The sequence below is a fragment of the Sarcophilus harrisii genome, chromosome 1 (genome assembly GCF_902635505.1).
Source record: "Sarcophilus harrisii chromosome 1, mSarHar1.11, whole genome shotgun sequence".
Lineage (NCBI taxonomy): Eukaryota > Metazoa > Chordata > Mammalia > Dasyuromorphia > Dasyuridae > Sarcophilus > Sarcophilus harrisii.
In genome coordinates this window covers 8,829,739-8,853,408 of record NC_045426.1, presented here as the reverse complement: position 1 = coordinate 8,853,408, position 23,670 = coordinate 8,829,739, and the positions used below count along the sequence as shown (strand labels likewise).

Sequence of the window (23,670 nt, the reverse complement as noted above, 5' to 3'; positions counted from 1 at the left end):
AAAGTCCTAAGGACTGAGGACTTTCAGGAGTCTGGTGGAGAGAGAATTGATAGGTTGGTTGATATGTGCTGGAGGACTTGACTCAGAGACTGACTTGCTAATGTGTCAAAAGTGGGATTGAGCTGCTCAGATGTTTCTGGTGGCAGAAAGCTTTATGATGTGATTAGGGGATGCCTAGATACCTGCCTATTCAAAGTTAGAATGTGATTAGGAGATTCCTATTCAGGAAGTCTTTGGTATGATGGGATTAGGAGATTCCAACCTATTCAAGGTTGGCCTTATGTGGCTGTAGATTAGTGCCGGCTCCCCACAGGTCCCCCTTTTTTCATTTATATTAAAAGAATCAAATGTAGAATTTTTCATTTCTCGACCTGTGCCTGGCTTAGGTTGTTCCTATGGGGAAAAGCCTTACCCGTCAGGAAGGATGTGCAGAAACGTCTCTTCCTGGCTTAGGTCGGCTAGTCCTTGAGGAATCTTACCTGTCATTGACTAACCAGGTCGAAAATTTCTATTGCTCATATGAGCATCAAGGGGATCATCACCAGTCTCAAGGCGGTGATAGTGTACATGAATGAGTTTGGCCAGGGCACTATCTACTTGGGGAAAAAAGCAAAAGAAGGCCAATTAAAGGCCCTTTGAGGTTCTGAAGTACTAATTAATGAATTCTAAAGCTTAAAACATAATCCCCAAAACCGAGTCTGCCAGGGCAATTTTAACAAAATAAGGGATTCTAAAGCTAAAGCATTCAAATTCAATCTGAACTAAGGCAAATTGAATAGGGGTTCCCACTATTTCAGGTATTTTGAAAAAAATCTACCAATTTTCCAAATATTCTATCCCTTCCTTTTTCCTCATGGAAAGGAATTATCATATGACTATTCCCCATATAAATCCCAAGAGTGAATTAAAATCCCTATACATAACAGACTAGTACAGTGGCATTTCCTAAAAATCCCTCAAACATAACAGCAATAATTACACAGTTTTAACAAATCCCATCCCAAATCTTAAACACAAGTGATAGAGTGATAGATGATCCAGGCAAGATTCAACAGTCAGTCATCAAACATTCCCAAAGTCCCTCATATCAGTCCAAAGTACAGTAGATGCAGGGTCCAGTCCATGGTCTCATTTTAAAAACTACTGCTTCAGGCTGTGAAGTGATAAACACAAATTGAATCCCACTTCCGCCGCGTAATGGATTTGCCTAAATTGCTTATCCTTTGAGCCTCAATTTCCACATCTGTAAAATGAGGGAAGGTGGTTTTGGGGGCTCCTAGGATCCCTTTGTTGAACCAATGGTGGTTCCCACAGGGAACTTGGCAGCTGACTCAGGGAGAGCCCTTGGGCCAGCTTCTCCAGGTTTATTGGAGTGAATGAAGGGCCTGATTCTCTTTTTTCCCCTTGGGGAATTATGAAGTTTTTCAGAGGACTGCTGCCAGGTTCAGACTCTCAAAGTTAGAAAGGGCCTCTGGGGTCCTTCTAGTCCCCTCTGAAGCCCCCTACACTGAAGCGCCTCCTTCAGCCTCTGCTTGAAGGCTGCCGGGGAGGTGAGGTCCGCTGCTTCCAGGCAGCCCATTCTACCTGGGGCCGGGGACAGCTCTTTGTTGGGTCGTTTCCCCTGAGTTCAAGCATAAGTTGTCCTCCTTCACCTCTTGTTCCTGATCTGCCTTGTGTGGGCCCAAGGAGAACAAGGAATCCAGACCCTCGAAGGCAGCTGGGACGTCTTTGAGTCACGCTCTCTTCTGTGTTCTGAGCCCAGAAATGCCAAGAAAGCCCAAAGTCAAGCCTGCAGTTTTCCTAGAGAAATCTGGATGTTGGGCCAGAGGGACTCAAATTGTCTGGCGGATTTGCGGACACAAACTTCCTAAAAGTCTAATCCTAGTTTTTAAGTGCAGAAATCCTCAGAGTTGAGGATTTCTTTGCCCCTAAGGCTGTGGGGGCTCTGAATGGGTAGGGAGTGTTTGGAGGGGTGTTGTAATTTGGGAAGATTACGTGTCATCAGAGAGTAATTTCACTGGAACGCGTGTTTGCTCTTTCAGGTTAAGTCTGTTTCCCCCCAAGACCAGGAATTCATAGAAAATGGCTAAGTATAAAGTGGTTGAGACCCCAGGAATGGCAGCACTAAACATGCATGTGCTTGGGTTTGGTGATGAATTCTTGCCAGCCTTCCTGCCACTAATACCTGCTGGAACTGTTGTAGTAACTCGCTCCTATTCCTGTTCCCATGTGGTGGGGACTCGGCCGAGAGAGGGTGAAAGTTCCCAGCCTCAGGATATGGAGGCTCTGGAAGGAGGAGGTGGCCGGTGTTTCCCCCAGATTCGGAAGCGATTCTCTGTGTCTCTCAGTGGGCCGGCCAGCCCAGCGCTAACATGCATGGAGCGTGGGATCCCTGTGTGCTGTGTTTGGGGGGGGGGGTTCTGGAACCAACTGTCCCATGTCAAACAAGGTTTTGGGTCTTAGTCGAGAGTGGCTCACACAGAAGCAGCAGAGCGATGGGCGGCCGAAACCGCGTCACCGGGACTTTGAGAACCCGTCCCGGAAGGACAGGAAATGTTTGGAGATTCTTGCTTGAGCAGAATTCTTGGGGTACATTGGGGAGAAATCCTGTGAATCCTCCAGTGACTAACTTATGCACAAGACAAAACAATGAGAAAAACTCAGGAAACCCAAAGGCCTGGTTCAGACTGGGTTGCTGGCCCCTGTGACTCGGACTTGGTTTCCCCATGGGTCCAGGGGTCCAAGCAGTTGCAAAAACTCTTTATGGTAACTGTGCATTTTTCCCTTTGCATCTACTCCCCGCTAATGTCCCGCCCCCCAACCAAAGGGGGCTAGAAAGATTTTTACTAGTTGTTTCTTGACATTTTTTTTAAATGGGCTAGATTCCAAGATTCACATGTATTTGAGGTCCTCCCTTCCAGTTCCACCAGACTTCGAGCATCCCAGCAGAGCCAATTTGCTGCTTCTGGGATGGTGGAGAAAATCCTCTCTTGGAACTCTCACCATCCTGACCTTTGGCTACTCCCCCAGTGGCAGAATCCCATCACAACCTTCCTTTGAAAACTGTTTTTTAAAAGTTGATTTTTTTTTTTTGGTGTTTTTTTGCATCACTTATTTTTGATAACACTTCTCCCTCATCCTCCCTGCTCTTCCTACCCCCAACGGGGAGTCTCAGCTTGTAATAATACTAATAAAAAGAAAATTACCAACATAATGCAATCTGATAAGTGCAGTGTGTCCTACCCATAGTCCTCTACCTGCAAGGAAGGAGGCAAGTGCAATCTCGAAGCACTCCTCCCTTTTTTTTTCATCTTAAAAAAAAACCCAACAAACTTATCTTTCTGTTCTGATTTTACCTCACTCATACTTCCCACTCTAGCCCTTCCCATGAGTCTCTTTTTAACAAAAAAACAAGGCTAACAAGAATTCCACAAAACCGAGTCTCATAGTATGTCCTGTGTTCTTCACCCATAGTCCCCCACCTCTGCAAAGAAGGGACTAAGGTACAATCTCGTTTCTTCACATCCTTTTTCTTATGAACTTGACAGACATCCCTTGTTTCTTAAGGAAACCTTCTAAGACCTTCTAAGGTCTGGAGGGTAAAGCCCCAAATGATCCAGCCAGATTTGGACATTTGAACCCCCTGGGCGTCTTTTGAATACCATTCTGGCTCCCCTGAGAAACCTGATGAGGGGACCTCCAGCAGCCTTGGATCAGGGTTCCAATGTCTCCTGGGCTGGGGAAACGAGAAAGGTGGAGGCCTCCAGACGACGGCTGGGTTGCCAGGTCTGGGGCTCCCAGTTGGGCGGTTGGGACTTTGGCGGGTCACTGACCTCGGGCTGTCTGTCTCCTTGGCTTGCAGCCACCCCACATCATGCTGCAGCGCGGCAGAGATCATGGCGGTACTCTTCTTCCACACCATGAAGTACAAACCCCAGGACCCCCGGGATGCCAGCAACGACCGCTTCGTGCTCTCCAAGGTAAGAAGCTGCTGTCCTGAGGCAGCTGCCCCGGTCAGGGTGGCTGCCTCGAATTCCCGCGAGCCCTCCCTCCAGCCCCTGGTGGACCAGTGCCCACACTGTGTAGCATCCCCTCTCTCCTCTCTTTCCTGAAGAGGAACTTGCTGGCTTCTGAAGTTCTTCCATCTTTGCCTTATTATCACTCACCCATTTTCTATGAGTCCTAACTCCACAGGAGGCTGTTTTGTGATGTGCACAGAAAGACCTGGGTTTAAGCCATGTTCCTGACATAGACTGTGTGATCCTGGGCAAGTCACTAAAAGTCTCACAGCCCTGATCACTCTTGTAAGACAATTAGTAGATGAAATTTCCACCCTAGGAGTTTGTACACTAATAAAACTGCAGAATTGCCGCCCTCCCCCTCCAAAAAAAATATGTCTGGGGGAGTGCTTTATCCTGCCTTTTGCCCCTTTCCCCAAGGAGTTAATCAAATAGGTCTCTCCCTCTCCCTGCACCTCTCCCTCCTCCTCCTTCCTCCTCCTCCCCCTCCCTCTCTTGCTAATCCATCCTTGTTCCTCCCAGGGGCACGCGGCTCCCATCCTCTATGCAGTGTGGGCTGAGGCCGGCTTTCTGCCAGAGGCCGAGCTGTTGAACCTGAGGAAGATCAGCTCCATCCTGGACGGCCACCCCGTGCCTGTAAGTGTGGGGCAGGCTGGGAGCGGCGGGGGGGGGGGGGATCGGTGACTTCTCCTGAAATGTTTCCTTGCCCACGGGGCCCTCCGGAGTTGCCCTCCCCGGGTTCCTTATAGACACAAGCGAAACAAGCCAACTTGGACCCAAGGCAGAAGCGGCCATTTCATTAGGAATGTGGTGTGAGTCTGCATGGACCCTGGTCCGAACAGCCTGGGCCGGGCCCCATGGCTTGAAGCCATTCCCGTGACCATTGGCCGGGTCTTAGCTCTTCAAGGAAAAGGAGAAAGATTTAGACTCTGGTAATTCCATGTCTCTCCTTTCCTGTGTTCCTGGCCCGCCAAGGGTTCAAATCTCACCCTTGCCGCTAAGCTGTCCAGGCTACCTAAACAGATTTCTGGGCCTCTGTTTCCCATACGAGGAGGAGGAGGAACCATGTTCCTTATTAGGGGACAGTCATCCGGTCATCCTAGAGATGGCCTATTTCACCATAGAAGGTGTTGGATTTGGAGTCATATGGCCCAGGTTCAAATACAGCCTGTAATCCTCACTGATGACCTGCAGGGTCTTTAACAAACTTCCTCACATCTGCAAAAAGAGGCCGAGGACTCAATGATGTTCCAATGATGTTCGGGCTCCTTCCAGCCCCCGAGCCTTTGTTCTTGGGAAATGGGAGTCTCAGAGCAGTTCCTAAGGCGGGGCCACTGGGGAACTTTTCCATGTGGAGATTTTCAATGGTGACCCAGCCAAGAACCTTCACTGGCCTAAGCTCCAAATTCTTCCCGGGAAATCATTTCCAAGCACAGACCCCTTGAAGAGTATTTCTGAGTATTGGGGGACAAAACCTGCCAGGCTGGGTGACTCCGGGCAAGACTAGAAATCCAAGTGGGGCTGCGTTTCAAGGTGTCTCTATGTTGGTAAATTTGGACAAGAACGAAGGCAAAGTGCCATCTGACTCCTTGGAGGTCCAGACGCCTTCTTGGAGCCTGTGGCGCTGCTTGGAGTCCCCGTAGTCTGACTCGGCGTTTACTCGATCAGTAGCGTGTGATGGGGCGGGCGCCCCATGTTTGGTCTTCAGCTGCTTCTTGCTGAATGGAAGTTGAAAGGCTTGAGGGGTGATTGACATCAACCATGGTGGGGGGTGGGGGGGGGGGCAAAGCCAGAGCTCGTCTCCAGATCTAAGAAGGAGCCCCAGTGCCCTTCCCAATGCACCCCACTGCCTCGCACCCTTCTCATGTCACTTTTTCTAATTGTAGAAACAAGCCTTTACAGACGTGGCCACCGGCTCCCTGGGCCAAGGGCTTGGGGCGGCCTGTGGGATGGCCTACACCGGCAAATTCTTCGACAAAGCCAGGTAAGATGCTGGGCTCCAGGGGTGACGGGGTCCGGTGCTTTCCTCTTCTCCAGAGCCTCCCAGCCCCCTCCCTCCCCCCTACCTGGGGTCACCAGGGAGACGGAGGGGTGACAAGGTGCTCATGGGGAAGGGTCCTTTGCCGCTGGTGTATCAGCCAGTGTTTGTTGAGCCCCTGGCTTTCTGCCGTGGGCGTGGGGGACACCCCCGAGTGATTCATTGCCAGAACAATGGTGCTGTTTGACAGAGGGCTTGGTTTGTCATTCTCTGAAGTCTTAGGAAGTAATTCCCTGTGAAGGAAAATGACTTTCTGATTGAAATTTGAAGGAACAGGGGCTGCTGGGAAAGGCGTGTCTAGTGACCGCTCTTTCAGAAGCATGACACTGCACAAAATGGTGGCGGGCGGCCAGACCGGGAATTGCACCTGGGCCCAGAGGCCCACTCAGGTTTAGACAGGAACTCCTGGGTGCATCTTGACCTTTAGCCACTGCCTTGGGCAGGATTTGTCTCTGGGAATTAATTCTAGTGGGTGAGCGAGTTCCCCCAAAGGCATGGGTGGAAGGGTAGCCGTGCGAGGGTCCTGTCTGGCAGCGGGCTCTGAGGGAGGCCATCATCCGGGCTGATGCAGGGTGACCCTGGGCCCCGGGGCCCTGCCGGCCCGATGTCCCCATGACATCTTCGGCTTTCTGGCCCCCGAGAGGCCACTGGCTGTACTTGCTCGGCTCGGTTTTGGGTGAGCCCAGGTCGGGGGTAGGGGAGGCAGCTATCTGCCGTGCTCCAGCAGAGCCAGAGTGAACCCTGACCCACCCTGAGCCGTCCTGGCTGCCTCTGGCAGCCCCTGTCCGGCCCGAGGGCCCTCTTTGCTGGTCGTCAGGGCCACTGTGAGGCAAGAGCTGGCCGTTGGCACCGGAACTGAGTGCAGATAAGGGCTTCTTGGCTAATGGATCGGGGAGAACTGAAGCCCTCCCAGAAAAAAGAGGCTAAGCCATTCCCAGGTGTGCCCTAGCAAGGGGGGATTGAGGTTTCCCTGCCTGCCCGGGCCTGTTCTTGGACCCTGAACTTGCTCTTTCTTGAGAAAAGGGAAGGTCCCAATGGGTTTCCCGGTCTGCTCCGGTGAGGGACACACCCACAGGAGAGCTGCCCTGGCCGGCAATATTGCTGAATCACTGTGACTGTTAAGTGGGATGTGTCAGCGTGGACTGGGCCTGCCCCTTTCCCTGTGTCAGACCAGGGCCAGAGGGGCCTCCCTAACACCTGGGTCTCCTCAGTGGGGGACCCCAGACCGACTTTTCTCTGGCTCTGTTCCCTCATCTGCTAAATGGGGCAATGGGACTCTATCTCCCCTGGGGCTCCTCCCAGTCCTCTGATTCCAAGGATTCTGACTGGCCCAGTAGTGAGAGAGGAGCCCCAGCGCTGGGGAGATCCAGGATGGCGAGTCCCTGGGGAGTGACCGGGCCCGGTGGACCAGAAGGTGCCGGGCTGGGGGCTGGGGAAAGAGCCGCTTCTTCCCCAGTGCTGACCACCGGGTGCAGCCTCTTTAGGCCCCGGGGGCCTTCAGAATGAAGGAAATAGTTGAGCTGCTTCTGGTAGAGCCGCCTACTCCTCCCCAGCCTGGCTAGACATGCCATCCATTCCTCTGTGGGTCCCAAGGGGGGAGGCCTGTCTTTTCTAAAGCCTCCCTTGTGGCAGCTTGGAGTTGAGGTTCTCCTTGCCTCTTCCTGGGAAGAGCCTCTGACCCGGGCTTCTCTGCCCAGACTACTCTAGCCTAATTCGTCCCATCACTCCCTGTTCAGAAGTTGTCAGGGGCTCCTTGCTTTCCGTGACACAGCGGGCCTGATGTGCCCTCTGATCTACTTTCCCATGAAGCCATGAGATGCTGAGCTAAGGGCACTGGACTCGAGTTCCAGTCTTGACTGCTACTTACTATTCAGGTGATCTTAGGCCCTGAACGGCCTCAGTTTCCCCATCTGTAAAATGAGATAGTTTAAGGAAATGGAGCCGAACGCCAAGGTTGCCTCCAGCTCTTGATGTCTGGTCCACACCTTTATTGCCCTCGTGCTCATCACCGTGCTCAGACAACCTCGTCTCCCTGGGCCATTTCCAGCTCCATGTTTTTGTCCGGTCGTTCTGGTCCCCAGGCTGGAAGGTCATCATTTGCCCTTCCGGTTATCACTGCCCGTTCTTCTCCCAAGCTCTCTTCTCATTGGCAGGGGCTCCTAGGAAAAAGCAGGCTCCTGGAGGGCAGACGGGAGCTGGGGGCTGTCTATCCATGGGCTAAGGGGCTCTCAGCCTCCCGTGACATCATGGTCACCCTCTGGCTTCTCTTAGTTTGACCTCATCCTGACTATAATTTGACATCAAGGATTGAGCACAGGACATGACCAGGTGACCACTGTCTCCCACCTTCCGGACACTGGATTTTAACTAAGGCTTGGAGTTAAGGCTAACCCTCCCGGTCCTTGGTGGGTGTGAGAACTACCACTGTCTGCCTCCCTTTGGTCATTGGCCATTTTTCCATGCTCCATTTGGCCACCAGCAGGATAAAATCCTCCTAGTCTGGCACCGGGCCTCCGATGACGCAATCTCGGTCTTGTCCCTTTGGCTAGAGAGTCCCTCCTGGAGATATTCCGTGACCCGGGGACTTGGCAAATAGGGCACCCTGGGAAAGGTAACGTGTTCTCAGGAATTATGATCTCAGCAGGGGAATGACTCGAGATTATTCCTTGGAAATAGGTTCCACGAGGCTTTGCAAGGGTCACTGTTGAAAACATATCCATGTATAAGTTATGAATATAAAAAGCTTTAATAAAAAAAAATTTGAAAAAATGAAATTAGTTTCTAATAGTCTAAAAGGAAGAGAACATGAAGGCTCTGGAATAGTAGTTAGGAGGTCCTAAGTATCCTTGTGTGGGGGGATTGTACAAGGCGTGAAGAATTGTGGGTAGTGAATGAGAGCTGGAAGACCAGGATTTAGCTGGCCTATCTCTGCTCTTATTGAGAGGTCACTGGCCATCTCTGAGTCTGCTTTCCTTCCTCTGTGCAAGGTGCTCAGTGTAAACTGAGGTGCCATCACTTCCTCCCGTAGATTAATGGTTCCTTCCAAGTCTGTCACTTAAGCCAGAGCTCAGTCCTTGGAGGGGCGGGGGGGGGGGGGGGGAAGGCAGTACATGGACCCCACAGAGGAATCCATAGCCCTTTTCCATAAGTCCTTTGTGGATGGTGATGGAACATCCTTTTGTTTTTCAGTTACCGCGTCTATTGCCTGCTGGGCGATGGGGAGCTATCCGAGGGCTCCGTGTGGGAGGCCATGGCCTTCGCCGGATTCTACAAGTTGGACAACCTGGTCGCCATCCTTGACATTAACCGTCTGGGCCAGAGCGACCCTGCCCCTCTGCAGCACCAGGTGGATGTGTACCAGAAGCGATGTGAATCCTTCGGGTGTGTATGGGGTGCCTGCTGGGGGCTGGCGAGCTCCAGTTGCTTCTGAAACTTGTCAAGTCTCTCACTTTCATTTTAAATGCTGCAAACATTCGAATTTGCAAATTACTTCAAAACTATTTGCCAACTTCTAGGAGGAGAAAGCATTGTGCTCCCAAGCTGGGAAGGAGGGTGTTTCAGTGCTCCCTCCACCCCCTTTCGGGGATTGATCCCTGAGGGTATGAACCTGAGAGTCAAAGCCATAAAATGATAAGAATAACACCTGACTGGCCTGTTTCCCAGGGCTATTGTGGAGACCTCTCTGGGGCTTGGGTTCCTATCCTGGGCCCTTAAAGAGTTTAAAGAACACCAGAAGGCTGGGATGTGGGCCCTGAAACAGCCCATGGTCTGAGGAACTCTGATGTTCACTGGAAAGGTATGAGTCCTTCCTGGACTTAAGAGAATTTGGTCAGGTCATTATCGAGCCTCAGTGGAATAAAATGACCTTTTTATCACTGAAACCTCTTCAGGCGGGCTCGGACTCAGTACCAACCCATAATACATAAAGGTGGCGCCTTGTGTAGACAGTGAAGAAACGCCTTTCCTCCAGCTTCTGTCCCTGTCCCTGTCTCTGCCGCTTTTTGCATCACAGGCCTTCCACTCTGCCCTTCTAGGTGGAACGCGATCGTTGTGGACGGACACAGCGTGGAAGAGCTCTGCAAGGCCTTTGACCAGGGCAAGAACAAGCCCCTGGCTGTCATCGCCAAGACGTACAAGGGCAGAGGGATCTCAGGTGAGGGACGACCTCCTCCCCTCCGTTAACGGCTTCCTCCCCCTTGGGGTCTCTGGGAAGCTAGGGTTCCTCTGGAGGGCCTCCCGAGGGGGCAGAGTCCTTCCATGCCCAGCCCTCTAGAATTAAGACAGTCCATCTGAATACCCATCCATTGTTCTGTTTTTACCATGACTTGGATTCCCACAAGTCTTAATGATCCTAAGACAGTTTGGCGATGGACTGGATAGAATGCTGGGTGAGGATCAGGAAGACTTGAGTTCAAATCCTGTCTCAGAGACTTCCGTCCTTCTCAGCCTCAGTGTCTAGCTGTAAAATGGGACAGTAATAGCATCTGTCTCATAGTGTTGCCAAGAGGATAAAATCAGATAATACACAAAAAAGTACTTTGCCAGTGCTGGCTGTTGTTATCCCTGTGTTAAGCACCACCCCTGGCTACCTCGACTGTGCAGATCACGAGTGTCACTTCTGACATTCTCCCTTGAATTTGTGGCCAGCTCCATGGCCAGCCCCGTCTGTGTATTTCCTGGGTTTGGCAGTGGCAGTGGCATCTGGGCCCTCCCTTTGCTTCCTCTGCCCAGCTCCTGTTGATCTGCTTGGTTTTGCTGTGAGCACATACCCCCTTTTCCAGTACCATCGAGCAGAAAGCCAGCTGCCATCTTGGAAGGGGGCACCGCTCAGCAGAGCCCGCAGCCCCCAGAAAATGCCTTTCTTTTTACGGGCAGATTGAGTTTTGTCCACAGGGACGTGATTTTCCTGCAGTAGAGCGTCAGTGCCTCATTTGGAGACCTGTGACTTGCCCCCATTTGTAACATTTTTGGCCGGCCTGTTTGCCCCGGGCCATCCTGAAAGCTCTTCCTGGGCTCTGTTCTTGAGAAATTCCTGAAGCTCCCCAGGCCTTCCCTAGGGAACCAGTACCTTCTGGGCTTCCCAGACCACCGGACTTCCTGAAGCTCTGCTGTGCCTGCTCGGCCCTGCCCCGCTTCTCACGGCTGGCAAAACTCCCCCGGGCCATGGGAACCCTGGGAAAGGCAAAGGCCCTTTAAGGGAGAGGAAGCGGGTCTTCACTGTGCTGCTTTGTTCAAGGCCTTTTGGGAAGCGTCCAGTGGTGAGAGGGGGCAGTAGCAGGGAGCTGCTGGAGCTGCCCCACAGCCTGTGTGGGAGGTGGAGGGCTTTCTGTATGACCTTGAGCAGGTCACACAGGTTGCTCTGTAAATGAGGGGAATGGAGGCTAGTGGGCAGTATTTTGGCCTGAGGCTGCCAGGGAGCCCAAGGGCACATTCTCCCCTGCTCTTTGTCACTTATGACAGTTTCCACCTTCCACCTTCCACAATTGTCACATCCCTGTCCTTTCTAGGGTTTTTTGGTTTTTTTTTTTTTTTTGCTCTAGCGCCTTCATCTTTAAAAATTTTATTTTTTTTATTAGTTTTTTATTTACAAGACATGCCTGGGTAATTTTTCAGCATTGACCCTTACAAAACCTTCAGTTCCAACTTTTCCCCTCCTTCCTCCCACCCCCTCCCCTAGATCTTTTCTAGTTTTTAAAAATGATTTGAAACTCTGTAGTTGACATGTGGTGGAGTCTCCTATCGGATGGGAACCGAGTCCCAGCTCTCCCTTTCTTAACCGTTTGTATTGAGGGATGAATCCCTTCCCTATCTCTGTCACTGAGGATTTAGCCAACTTGGAGCTGAAGTGGGCTTTGGGTTCTTGTCCTGGATCACCTTGTTTTTCCCATTGATCTAAGCAGCAATCAAGTGTGAGGAGCCAGAGGGTCTGGATTCCAGTCCCAGCTCTGTCTTGTCTCTTGGGTGAGCTTAGGCAGGGTCTCTGGGCCTCTGAAATGGCCTTTGGTAACTTCCAACTTGAAGTCTATTTACTTATTAAAAAACAAATGGCGGCCGTGCAGTTCGGAAACGGCTCTAGTGCAGTCTGAGATTTTGGGTTCTATTTAGGCTGCTCTCTCCCTTTTGTCCATGCAGGTCTGTGGCTGCTTTTGTGGGGTGAGGGATAATCAGCGTGGCAGATCCCTTAGCCAGTGGGCTGAAGGATAACTTGGCCAGGGGAGGCTGAAAAGGAAGCATCAGCCAGTCTGAGCAAGAAGAGTAGAGGCCTTGGGCCAGGGCCGAGAGCAGGGAGGAAGAGGCAGATGACAGACTTTAATAGGAGTTCATGGCCCATTTGAAGCATGGATAGGTTTGGCTTGCGGTGGCTCATTTTGTCACTTTTTTTTCCTTCCTTCCTTCCCTCCTTTCCTTTCTTCTTTCCTTCCTTCCCTCCTTCTCTCCTTTCCTTCCTTTGTTGCTTCATTCATTTCTTTCTTTCTCCTTTATTTTTTCCCAAGCTTTTCTGGAAGCTATTTGAAGGCAGTGATAGTTTTTGCTTCTTCCCCTTTCCAGTGCTCAGTCCAATCATAGCTAACCTGGAAAAACATTTATTAAGCACTTGTTTGTTGTATTCCATTCTATCTATTCCTCAACCCCAGGTGTGGAAGATAAGGATTCATGGCACGGGAAGCCTCTTCCCAAAAACATGGCGGAACAGGCCATTGAGGAAATACAAAGCCAAATCCAGAGCAAGAAGAAGATTCTCGCCACCCTCCCCAAAGAGGATGCCCCCGCCGTTAACATCACAGACATCCGGATGCCGTCTCCCCCAAATTACAAAATTGGAGACAAGGTAGGAGGGGGAGCCTCACATGTGGGAGAGCATGGTGCACCTGTGGGAGGATCCAAAGGCACGGACCAGCGAACGTAACCCCCCAGACACTGATAAAGCTCCAATCCTCCGCCCGCTGGAGAGGCGTGAAACAGTCTTTGCCCTTCGGGGAGCCTTCATTCTCCTAGGACCATTAAGCTACAGTCTTGGAAGAACAGTGGAGCTGGATTTCTCCCCTCAGCTGAATGAACAGTGACAGGGTCCCTGGGGCCGAGTTGGGAACTTGAGGGAGATACAAATGTTAGCCAGAAGCCCAGAGTCTGGCAGAGGCAAAACCCAAACATACACAAGTTGACCTGATACATCGTATCTCTGGGCCTATTTTTTATCACAAACAATGGGGACAGTTGTCCCTGCCGTCACCTACCTTTCAAGAGGCTAGACAAGACCACATGTCTGTAGGGATCAGTTGCTGCTTTCTGAGGGGGTCCCGGTACCCCCAATAGAAGCAGCCATCACACTTCCCACTTTCTTCCCTTCTGGTGGCTAGCATTATTTGTCATCCGGTTTGCCATTCTTGGATCTATTACTGAAGGGAAAGGCGTCCGTCACACAGATACATCAGGGACTGGAACATCCTGGAGGCGTGGGCAACACTAACCACTATGGATTCTTCCTCTCCTATCAGCTGGCCACCCGCAAAGCCTACGGCATGGCGCTGGCCAAACTGGGGCAAGCCAGCGATCGCGTCATCGCCCTGGACGGGGACACCAAGAACTCCACCTTCTCAGAACTCTTTAAGAAGGAGCATCCCAATCGCTTCATCGAGTGTTACATCGCCGAACAGAACATGGTAGGTCTGGAGGGAGCACGGCCATGGATCCTAGATTGCTCAGAGAGGAAATGGCTCAGAGATGCCCTTGGGCCAGTCTGAAGGCTGGGGAGCCTGGATCTGAACTCAAGGGAAGGAAAACCCAGGAGAAGTGAAGTCCGAGGGAGAGAAGCAGCCAGGCCTTGGAGACGCCACCCATTGGGCTCCTCCCAGGCTCCCATGATGGGAGTGGGGTCAGTGGTGACAGGGTATGACAGGGATGCAAACATGGATTCAAAGCACAGAAACATCAGGGATGCTGGAAGCATCGAGTAAGGCTCTCGATTTTCTTGGCTAAAGCTGATAAATGTAGCTAGTCTAAACTTCTTCTATCATTGAGGAAATGGAGTTCTAACAACACAAGGAGTCAATGGCAAAGCCAGGATTTAAACCACATAGACAAAACATTCCACATTTGCAATGCGTGGTGGTACGTGTACTTTTTCATGCGTGTACTTATGTGTAAGCATGTGGCCACACGACTGATTCTGTTTAAGAGTTCACTTAAAAAAAAAAAAAAAGTTCATTAAGAGTTCACTTAAAAAAAAAAAGTTCACTTAAGTAACTTTTTTTTGACTGAGACAATTGGGGTTAAGTGGGTTAAGTGACTTGCCCAGGGCCACTCAGCTAGGAAGTGTTAAATGTCTGAGATTTGAACTGGTGTGCTATCTACTGCTCCTACTTAAGTAACTTTTTAATGTCTTTTTAGGAGAGCCTTGAAAAGGTTAAAATAAAAATCATAAGTATAAGATTTTATTTTTTCAAATCAAAGTGAACATTTCACAGACTCTTCACAGAGTTGAGGAGGTTAGGTCATTTTGCCGGCACACAGTAGGATGTTTTGCTAGCCAAACAGTAGTTGACTTGGTCATATGTCTTTACGCCCTCCCTCGAGCCAAGCTTGTCCTCCAGTAAAGGAGAATACACTTTGGACACTAGCCCTTTGCACAGCTCCCATGATCTGTTTATTACATTCTGGAGGTTGAAGTTTGGGGTTCAAATCCTGCACGAGCCGTGTGACCTCGGGCAAATCCCTTAACCCTCCCAGCATCCATTTCCTCATCTGTAAGAAGGGGTTAGATAGTGTGATTTAGCTTTGAGTAAAGGGATTAATGGCCACTCGGCAGTGAACGGAGCAGACGCGCCAGGCTTGCTCATTGCTGAGGTTTTGTAGGTGAGGAGGCTTCTAGGGAAACGGCTCTTGTCTGTGCATGAGCAGTAATGGTCAGGGTCTTTCAGGCGTCTTGCCTGCTTTGGCCTGGGGCTGACGTGAGCATCTGTGTCGGTGGCCAGGACCCAGGAATCCCCTTTCTCCTGCTGTCGGGGCGACTTGGCTCTGCAGGGCTTCTGGAGGAGCCATTCATGTGGGGAAGTGGGTCTGCTGATGGGCCTGGCTCTCTGGCAGCCATGTGGCTCCTGGGGTTCAGATCCCGTTTCTGTTGCTACGTTTCGCGCAGCCATTTTGTCTCTCTGGGACAGGAGGGGCTGGGCTTGCCTGGACCTTCCCCATTGGCTAGTTTGCAGCAGGGATCCCACGTTTGCTTCCTTCCCTTCCCTTCCCAGGTGAGCATCGCCGTGGGCTGTGCCACGCGGGACAGGACCGTGCCTTTCTGCAGTACCTTTGCCGCCTTCTTCACCAGGGCCTTCGACCAGATCCGCATGGCCGCCATTTCTGAGAGCAACATCAACCTGTGTGGCTCCCACTGCGGCGTGTCCATCGGTAAGCTGCCCCTCGTCTTGGTGGTCCATGCCTTTGGACTCTGTCATGACCATTTCCTAACATGTAACAGAAGAAAAATAATTATTTAGAGGAGGAAGCTTCTTACTGAGGAAGCTCTGGATTTGGATCTTTTTGCTGTGTGACTGTGGACAAGTCCCCTCCCCTCTCAGAGCAGTAGCCAAGTCAGAGGGAGGTACTGCTGAGAGCTTTGCTAGAGCAAGACTTCTCACCAAAAGTTCCTTCTACTAATAAAAGCCTATTTGGTTAAAAAAACAAAACAAAAAATAACCCCAAACTGGTTTAAAACCCAGCAGTTACATCTACTAGCTTATGAAGCAGGGAGAGAGATGGCCACCATGCATGATGGACTGCAGGGGGATGAGGGTGAGAAGGATTGTGGGTAGCATTGACAGGCGCTAAGTACTAAGACTGAAGGGTAAGGAAAAAGGGAGTCAAATCAAATATATCAATTAGTTCGAGGCCCCCGCCAGCACTGGTGCAGAGGGTGGCGGGCCCTCTTGGGAGGCAGATGAGGTCATCTGGAATGGCTGCCCCTCGGGGGCTTTGCCGGTTTCTCCAAGCATTTCTTTTCCTCCACAGGGGAAGATGGTCCTTCCCAGATGGCCCTTGAAGACCTTGCCATGTTCCGGAGCATTCCCAATGGGACGGTCTTTTACCCAAGTGATGCTGTGTCTACTGAGAAAGCTGTAGAGTTAGCGGCCAACACAAAGGTTGGTTGGTTACCTGTGGGTAGTGTGTGTATGCGTGTGTGGGGGGGAGAGGGAGGGGTTACTCACTCTTCTTAAATGGGAAAACTGGGCAAAGTTCGGCCTGGAGAGAATGGAATTGCAGGAGAGGTATGAAACCCCACACCCTGCAGCGATAGGAATTCCCAGAGAGCTTGTGGAGATCTCTGGGCCCAGGGGGTGATTGCTGTCTGCTCTGAATGCCAGGGCCGGAGCCCTTTCGGGCCCTCTGGTTTTGGAGAGCGGGTAGCCGTCCAAAGGGAAACTTTGGGCAGCAAACTGATCCGCTACCAGAAATAGTCTCCAGGAATGACCAAGATCTTTGTGTCTTCTCCAAAAAAATATAAGCTCCCAGCAGACACCAGGAGCTCTTTCACTGTATCCCTAGTACCAATGCCGGGCACGGAGTAGGTGCTTAACAAATGTGATTTGCTTGATGATCTGGCCCAGTCCTTGCCTTCAAGCCTTGGGAGCTGGCTCCAGTTAAAATGTTCTTCTTGAGGGCTGACTTTACTCTCTTGCTTTAATTCAATTGAGTTCATTCTTGTTCATTTTCTTTATATATTCATTTTATTTAACCAACATTTATTAAGTACTTACTGTATACAGAGCACATGCTAGGTGTTGGAGGAAATAAAAGACAAAGTCCCTTTCTGCATGGAGGGAAGGGAGTGAGAGAAACCCAGAATCCAAGCCCCAAGAATCCTCAATACAGCTTTCCCTAACAGCATGCTTTAGAGAGGGGGAGAGCTATTAGCAACGAGGGTCCATGGAGGAGGAGGTGGGCCCTGAGCTGGACTGGAAAGGAGGATCCTGGATCCTGGATCCTTCAGCCTTGTGCTAACACCCAACGGTCTTTTCCTTCTTAGAATCAGCCTTTTAAATGCCCCAAGTGAATGAAACAGGATGGCAAAGTGGGAGTCGCCACTGACGCCATCAAAATGTTTGAAAAATAAGTTCCTGGTTCTCAGGTTTTGAACAGGGTTCTGATTGAAATTGGGGAGGTAGGGATTGATAGGGCAAAGTGAAAAGGGAATCCTGCTAGGCCTCAGGAGAGCCAAGCAAGAAAGAAGTGGGAAATAAATGCAGCTGTGGAGCCCGGTTGGGGGAGTAGCGTTCATGGAGGGGAGTAAGTGATGGGCGAGGCAGTGTGCTAGAGCAGCATCGGGAAGACCTGGCTGGGAACGCTGTCTCCATTTCTTCCTAGCTAAGATATGGCCATAAGTCACTTCTGTTTCCTCATCTGTAAAGGGAGAGATGGCCACGTCTCCCTTTCAGTTCAAAATCTGGGGTCTTAGGAGTAGAATACTTTCTCACCTTTCCAGTCCTGTAGAGGGTCTTGAATGCCAGCATTTCATCAAGGTCTAAAAGAAGGAAACTGGGGGCAGTGAGGTGGTGCAGTGGATGGAGCCAGCTCTGAAGTCAGGAGGGCCCGAGTTCAAATCTGGCCTCAGACACAATACTTCCTGGCTGTGTGATCTTGGGCAAGTCACTTACCCCAATTGCCTCAGGAAAAAAAAAAAATCATTCTGAGGAGGAAAGGGCATAACCAGCCCAGGGGATCAGACCTTTCCAAAGGAGGTTCGCCCTTAAAGTATGTGTAGGAATTGGGCAGAGAGGGAATGACAGTGGCGAGCGGGAAGAGATCTGAGGTTCAGATCCCTGATTATACAGATGAGGAAGTCACGTGACTGGCTCAAGTGGTCATGTAGATAGTAAGGAGCAGAGGCCAGCTGTTCTGCCTCCGGTCTGATCCTATCTTGTGACAAAGGATTTCCCCCTCCAATCTAGGGCATCTGCTTCATAAGGACAAGCCGCCCAGAGAACGCCATCATCTACAACAACAATGAAAACTTCCAGATTGGCCAGGCTAAGGTCAGTACTAGCGAGCCTCTGTCCTGCTAACTTGGGGTGGAGAGGACGGGATATGCCAGAACTCTGCCCCCTGTAAGAACTCCTCTGTTCTCTCCCTGGATCCCTGTGCCCATCGGGGCACAGACACGCAGCCAGACATTCAGTTTGGTAACAAACATACCCGAACCCAGTGCTCATTCTGGTCCTGCTGTTGTCCTCCTTCCCAGGTGGTCCTCAAGAGCAAGGACGATCAAATCACTGTGATCGGTGCTGGGGTGACCCTCCATGAAGCCCTGGCAGCTGCAGAGCAACTGAAGAAAGGTGAGATGGACTGTCAAGCCGGCTCCCTCTGAGGCCCTTCTCCAGCCTATGGTGTGGAGGCCTCGGGAGAGACACAGAAGTGAGAGCACTCAGGCTCCTACAGCTTGGTAGGGACAGCGTGGCTAGCTCCTGATGCAGAGCAGCACAGGCTGAGGTCTGGGTGGTGAGCACTGCCCAGTCACAGAGGGAAGATCCCGGGTTTGAAGGCCTCTGGGAGAAAGCTTCCATCTCTGGCTGCAGGGGTGCTTGCAGGGGTGTCTGCTCCTTGACCAGCTAAGCTTTGGGAGGCTAAGCAAGGAGCCTCGATGGCCTGAACAGCCAGGCCAGGCCAGAACAAGGACTATTGGCTGGCTGGTACCCTCCTGGGCCCTGGGTTCTGCCCCCCTGCAGAGGATTGGGGGTAATGTGTTAGGGTACTAAAAGCTCATTGCCACATTATCTCATTTGGATTTACCAAAAACTAGCAGAAGGGCTACTGCAGTGGACAACGGGAGTCCAGACCACCCGGGACTGGCCCTGGCACTCCTCGGTAGCTGTCTATTAGCTCTTAACCTAACCTGGTTCTCTATGTCCTCAGTGCTGACTAGAACCCAGGTTCTCACTGGTTTTGAGATGGGGAAATTGCGATCCATGCAAGGCTACATGGCCAAGCAGTGGAGAGAGCTGACAGCTTCTCTTGGCTCTGTTCCTATCCCAGGTTCAGGAGCCAGGACCTTTAAGACTTGGCCATATAGAGCCAGGGAACCTTTTCTCTAGGGAAACGAGCAGGTTGAAGGGAACTGGGCAGAGGCAGAGCCCTTCTGTAGTATTGCTTAGGTCTGGCTGATTTCCCAATCAATGCAGCAAAGGCAAGCAGAGAGTCATGGGATACGAGGAGGATATGGTGGGGGCCTGGACTCCTTCCATTTATGTGATGGCATGAATTCTAATGAGGAAATAAGTGCCAATAAGCATTTATGGATCACTTATGTATGCTGGGATAGGAAGAAGGGCACTTTATACATATGATTTCACCTCACAAAAGCTTTTTGAGTCATTGCTGTTACTATCCCATTTTGCAAATGAGGAAACTTAAGTGAGGTGAGCTGACTTGCCTGGGTCATTCATCTACTAAGTGTTTGAGGTAGGATTTGAACTTGGTATTTTAAAGTCCAATATGTGATTCCTTAGACCCCCCTGAAATCCCACTAAGGGCTATTTCCATCGTTAGACTCAGGGCCTTCGTTATGTCGGGCACTTCTTAAGCATGTCCCTTGTGCCAAGCGCTTCGTGGCTCCCAGATGCAGGAAATGACTGTTCCTCTTGGAGCAGACAGGAGATTTTCTAGAAATGCCAGCTGAATTAACTTACTGAGATGCAGGAAGTGCTGATTGGATTCATCTGCTTCTGTCTTCCTTCTGCTTCCAGAAAAGATCAACATCCGGGTGCTTGATCCCTTTACAATTAAGCCCCTGGACAAGAAGCTCATCCTTGAAAGTGCCGGTGCGACCCACGGCCGCATCCTGACTGTGGAGGATCATTACTATGAAGGTACAGTCGGGACTTTCAGTGGGGGGAGGGTGGGGGTAGTGTCTGGGGATTAGGTGGGGACCTCTCGGCTCAGGGAGACGTAGACCAGAAGCTTTGGAAATGGGAAGAATTGGGGGTCTTTGCTTTCAGCCTGCTCCTGATTACCCCTTATAGAAAGAGATACTATACCTATATGGTATTTAATTTATACTTTAACATATTTAACATGTATTGGTCAACCTGCCATCTGGGGAGGGGGTGGGAGGAAGGAGGGGAAAAATTGGTTTGGCAATTGTCAATGCTGTAAAATTACTAATTATCTATCTATCTATATCTATATCTATATAATAAATAAGAAAGATACTAAAGGGATTCCCAAGAGCTACCCATGCTTGGCAGTGGATTGACTTTTTTTAAAAAGTGTGATTGGCTTGGAGATACCATTAAGAGAGCTTCCTTTGGGAGCCTGGGAATTGGCAGGTAGAACCCAGATGGTGCTCAGGATGACTCAGAGCTGGCAAAAATCTTAAGAGTCTCCTATTCTCCCCCCCCCACCTCCCACCTCATTTTATAAAAAAGGAAGTGGCAGCCCAGAGAGCCTGCAGAGTTCTCAGTGCCAGGGCTGGGAGCAAAGGCTAGGGATTCTCCATCTTTCCCACGTCCCCTGTGGGAGCAACCCCTTCGAGCGTTAGCTCAGCCGCTTCCCGAGACAGAGAATGGAAGGTTTTCCTCGGTGCCATCTCCCAGACCCCCCTGCTGACTGAGGTTCTGTCCCTCCCATCTCCTCAGGTGGCATAGGAGAGGCTGTGGCTTCTGCCATCGTGGGCGAATCTGGCGTGACCCTTACTCGCTTGGCGGTGGCCAGCGTCCCAAGGAGCGGGAAGCCCGCGGAGCTGCTGAAGATGTTCGGCATTGACAAGGACGCCATCGTGCAGGCCGTCAAGACGGCCGTGTCCCAGGGCTAAAATGTCTGCTGGGGATTCCGGGCCAAACAAGGGGCAGGGCAGAGAGAGGGAGAGAAACATTCCTGTAACTTTAACCACATTGATTAACTTTTGCTTATCTCGGATCCAATGAAAATAATAAAAGTGTTTTGAGAAAATGTTATCAATGTTACTTTCTATCATTCGCGGACTCTACTTAGTACAGGTGGCACTGGGCTGGACTTCAGGGCTACAAGGCAAGGGTGAAATGAATGTATTCCCTGCCTTTGTGGGGCTTCCTGTCTCCGGGGGTGAAAACAAACATCCACAGAATAAAAGCAAAATTGACATTAGCTACCAGAACCAAGCTCAAATTGCTTATTAACCCACCACAAAGGGACAGGTAAAGCAACAAGGAACATGGATAAAATCTTGATTTGGTTGGAAAGAGGTAAGACTCCCAGAGGCCTTTGTGGCCCCTTACCAGCTGCCAGCTTTGGCGCATCTGGTCTGAGGCTGGCACCCCGTTTGCAGGGTTCCCACAAACCAAATGATCCCCCTCTCTGGCCAATCAAACCTTCTCCTCCAAGACTCCTCCCACTGGGTCAGAGGGCACCGGGCATTAGGGAGCTGAGCAGGCTTGGCCAGACCCTCAGAAAGGGAGGAGGAGGAAGAGGAGGGCACGGTCAAGCTGTTTCTTTTCTCAGCTGAGGGCAACCCTTTACTGATCAAGGCTTCTCCTTTTACCTGTTTTGGAATCGGAGAAAGAAGTGAACCTGTTCTCTCCTTGTGCAGGAGGAGAAGCTGGGCTTGGGAAGAGAAGCCAGTCTCTTCTACACTAAGATGATCTGGGCCATTCCGATGGTCTTGTGATGGAGAGAGCCATCTGCCCCGGAGAAGACTGTGGTCACTGAGTGGGGATCACAGTGTTTTTGTTGTTTGCTTGCATTTTGTTTTCTTTCTCATTTTTTTTCTGGTTTGATTTGATTTTTCTTGTACAGCAAGAGAATGGTATAAATATGTATGCATATATTTAACATATTGGATTACTTGCCATCTAGGAGAAGGGGGAATGGGGGGGAAATTGGAACACTAGGTTTTGCAAAGGTTTTTGTCATGTTTTGAAAAATAAAAAGTCTTTCATTAAGCTTTTTAAAGCTAATTTTTAAGAAGAGAAGCCAATTCAAAGACTGCAAGCCAAACACAAGTTAGCCACCTGACCTGGGCCTCAGTTTCCTACAGTGGAGAAGGAGGCTTTGCCCTGGATGAGGGAGGACCCTTCCAGCCGGAGTTCTCTGTGCTATTTGCAGAATTAGCGCATCAGGTGCCCAAGTGTGAAATGGTTAATTCCAAAAGCCTTTACCCCAGAGCTTCACGATAGCAGGGAAGTGGTCCTGGGAAGGCTGTGCCGGGGAGCAGGTTGGGGCAGGTTTCAGGCCTTCCCGAGAGAGCTTTGGCAGGTTGTGTGCTTCCTGGAGCTGAAGGCAGGAAGACTGGGGGTTTTGTTGTTTTGCAGGCAGTCAAACTTTACTAATCGGTCCATGCAAACAATCATGGAAACTTGTCCTAAAAACACGGCACTGGCCTAAATCTTAGAGGTTCCAATAACGTGCTTTCAAAACTGGACTGGGATGAGTCCTCTTTGTCCAGCTGGAGATCGGGTGCCTCCCTCAGAAGTGGAGGGATCTAGCCAGCCTCTATCAGTCACTCGGCTCTGTCCTCAGGGAGCAGAGGCTGGAGCTCTAGCTGAGACCCAAGGGCAGGAGCTTCCGGGAGAACGGAGGCCGGAGCCAGTCCTAGCTGAGACCCAAGGGCAGGAGCTTCCAGAGAACGGAGGCCGGAGCCAGTCCTAGCTGAGACCCAAAAGCAGGAGCTTCCAGAGAACGGAGGCTGGAGCCAGTCCTAGCTGAGACCCAAGGGCAGGAGCTTCTAGAGTCCAGAGGCCAGAGCCGGTACCAGTCCTAACTGAGAGGAGGTCCTAGCAGTCCTAGTAGGGGATTACAGTGGTTTCTATTCTAGTGGTTGACCACATAATTTGGTAGATAACTATATAAACTACTGATGTAATTGATCATAATTTTTTTCAGCGCTACTTTGTATTATCTGAAGATCCACAAGTTTATCAGTCATTTAAGAACATATAAAGCTCGGTGCTTCAGCAGATATAAGATCTGTTTTAAAACCCAACTTTAGACACTTAGTTGCACAACCCCGGGCTAAGAAACCCATTTAACTTCTTGGGGCTTCAATTCTTTTTTTCCCCTGATGAGACTATTGGGGTCAAGTAACTTACCCAGGATCACCCAGCTGGTAAGTGTCACGTGTCCAAGTCGAACTTGCCTCGGGTCCTCCTAATTGCAGGGCCAGCTTTCTCCACTGCCCCTAACCGCCCTTGGAATGTTTTTAAATGTATAAAATAAAACAAAGGATTATAAAGGAAAGAAAGTTATTTAAAAAAATCAAACTGGAAGTTGCCAAAGTTGTCGTTTTTTAAAGCTCATTCCCAGACGCTCCAAGAACCCCGTGCTGGCTGGTGTCCAAGGTGCCTTCTATCCCCTGCCGGGCCCTAACAAATGGCCACCCTGAGCTCCCTCCACAGCCAGGGACCTGGGGAGCAGGAGAGGAGGTTTGGGGCGACAAGTCACCGCAGGTTCGGCTTCTGTGCTGAGGAAAGGTCCCCGTGAGGCTGCACCTCCCGAACCCCCCATTCGGGAAGGGGTCTGGGAGAATACAGGGCCTTCTAGGGCGGGTTTTTCAGTCCCACTGCTGGCGGGCCCATTGGCCTGGGGAGGAGAGATATGGAGAGAAGGGAGAGTCTCAGGGGAGGAAATGCAACCGGGAATTACTGTGCGCTCTGGGGA

The 23,670-nt window shown here is 50.7% G+C and overlaps 1 protein-coding gene across 1 annotated transcript in view; it reads left to right on the top strand.

The window, feature by feature from the left end:
• Window positions 1-20,993, top strand: part of TKT (transketolase) — a 29,966-nt gene extending 8,973 nt beyond the window's left edge. The window contains exons 2-14 of the mRNA XM_031952024.1: window positions 3,863-3,980; window positions 4,542-4,655; window positions 5,906-6,003; window positions 9,247-9,438; window positions 10,092-10,210; window positions 12,693-12,886; window positions 13,554-13,718; window positions 15,300-15,456; window positions 16,057-16,187; window positions 17,994-18,077; window positions 18,284-18,377; window positions 19,785-19,907; window positions 20,676-20,993. Coding sequence (XP_031807884.1) covers window positions 3,863-3,980; window positions 4,542-4,655; window positions 5,906-6,003; window positions 9,247-9,438; window positions 10,092-10,210; window positions 12,693-12,886; window positions 13,554-13,718; window positions 15,300-15,456; window positions 16,057-16,187; window positions 17,994-18,077; window positions 18,284-18,377; window positions 19,785-19,907; window positions 20,676-20,851 — 1,765 coding nt within the window. The 3' untranslated portion in view covers window positions 20,852-20,993. The remainder of the gene's footprint in view (window positions 1-3,862; window positions 3,981-4,541; window positions 4,656-5,905; window positions 6,004-9,246; window positions 9,439-10,091; window positions 10,211-12,692; window positions 12,887-13,553; window positions 13,719-15,299; window positions 15,457-16,056; window positions 16,188-17,993; window positions 18,078-18,283; window positions 18,378-19,784; window positions 19,908-20,675) is intronic.
• The last annotated feature ends 2,677 nt before the right edge of the window (window positions 20,994-23,670 follow it).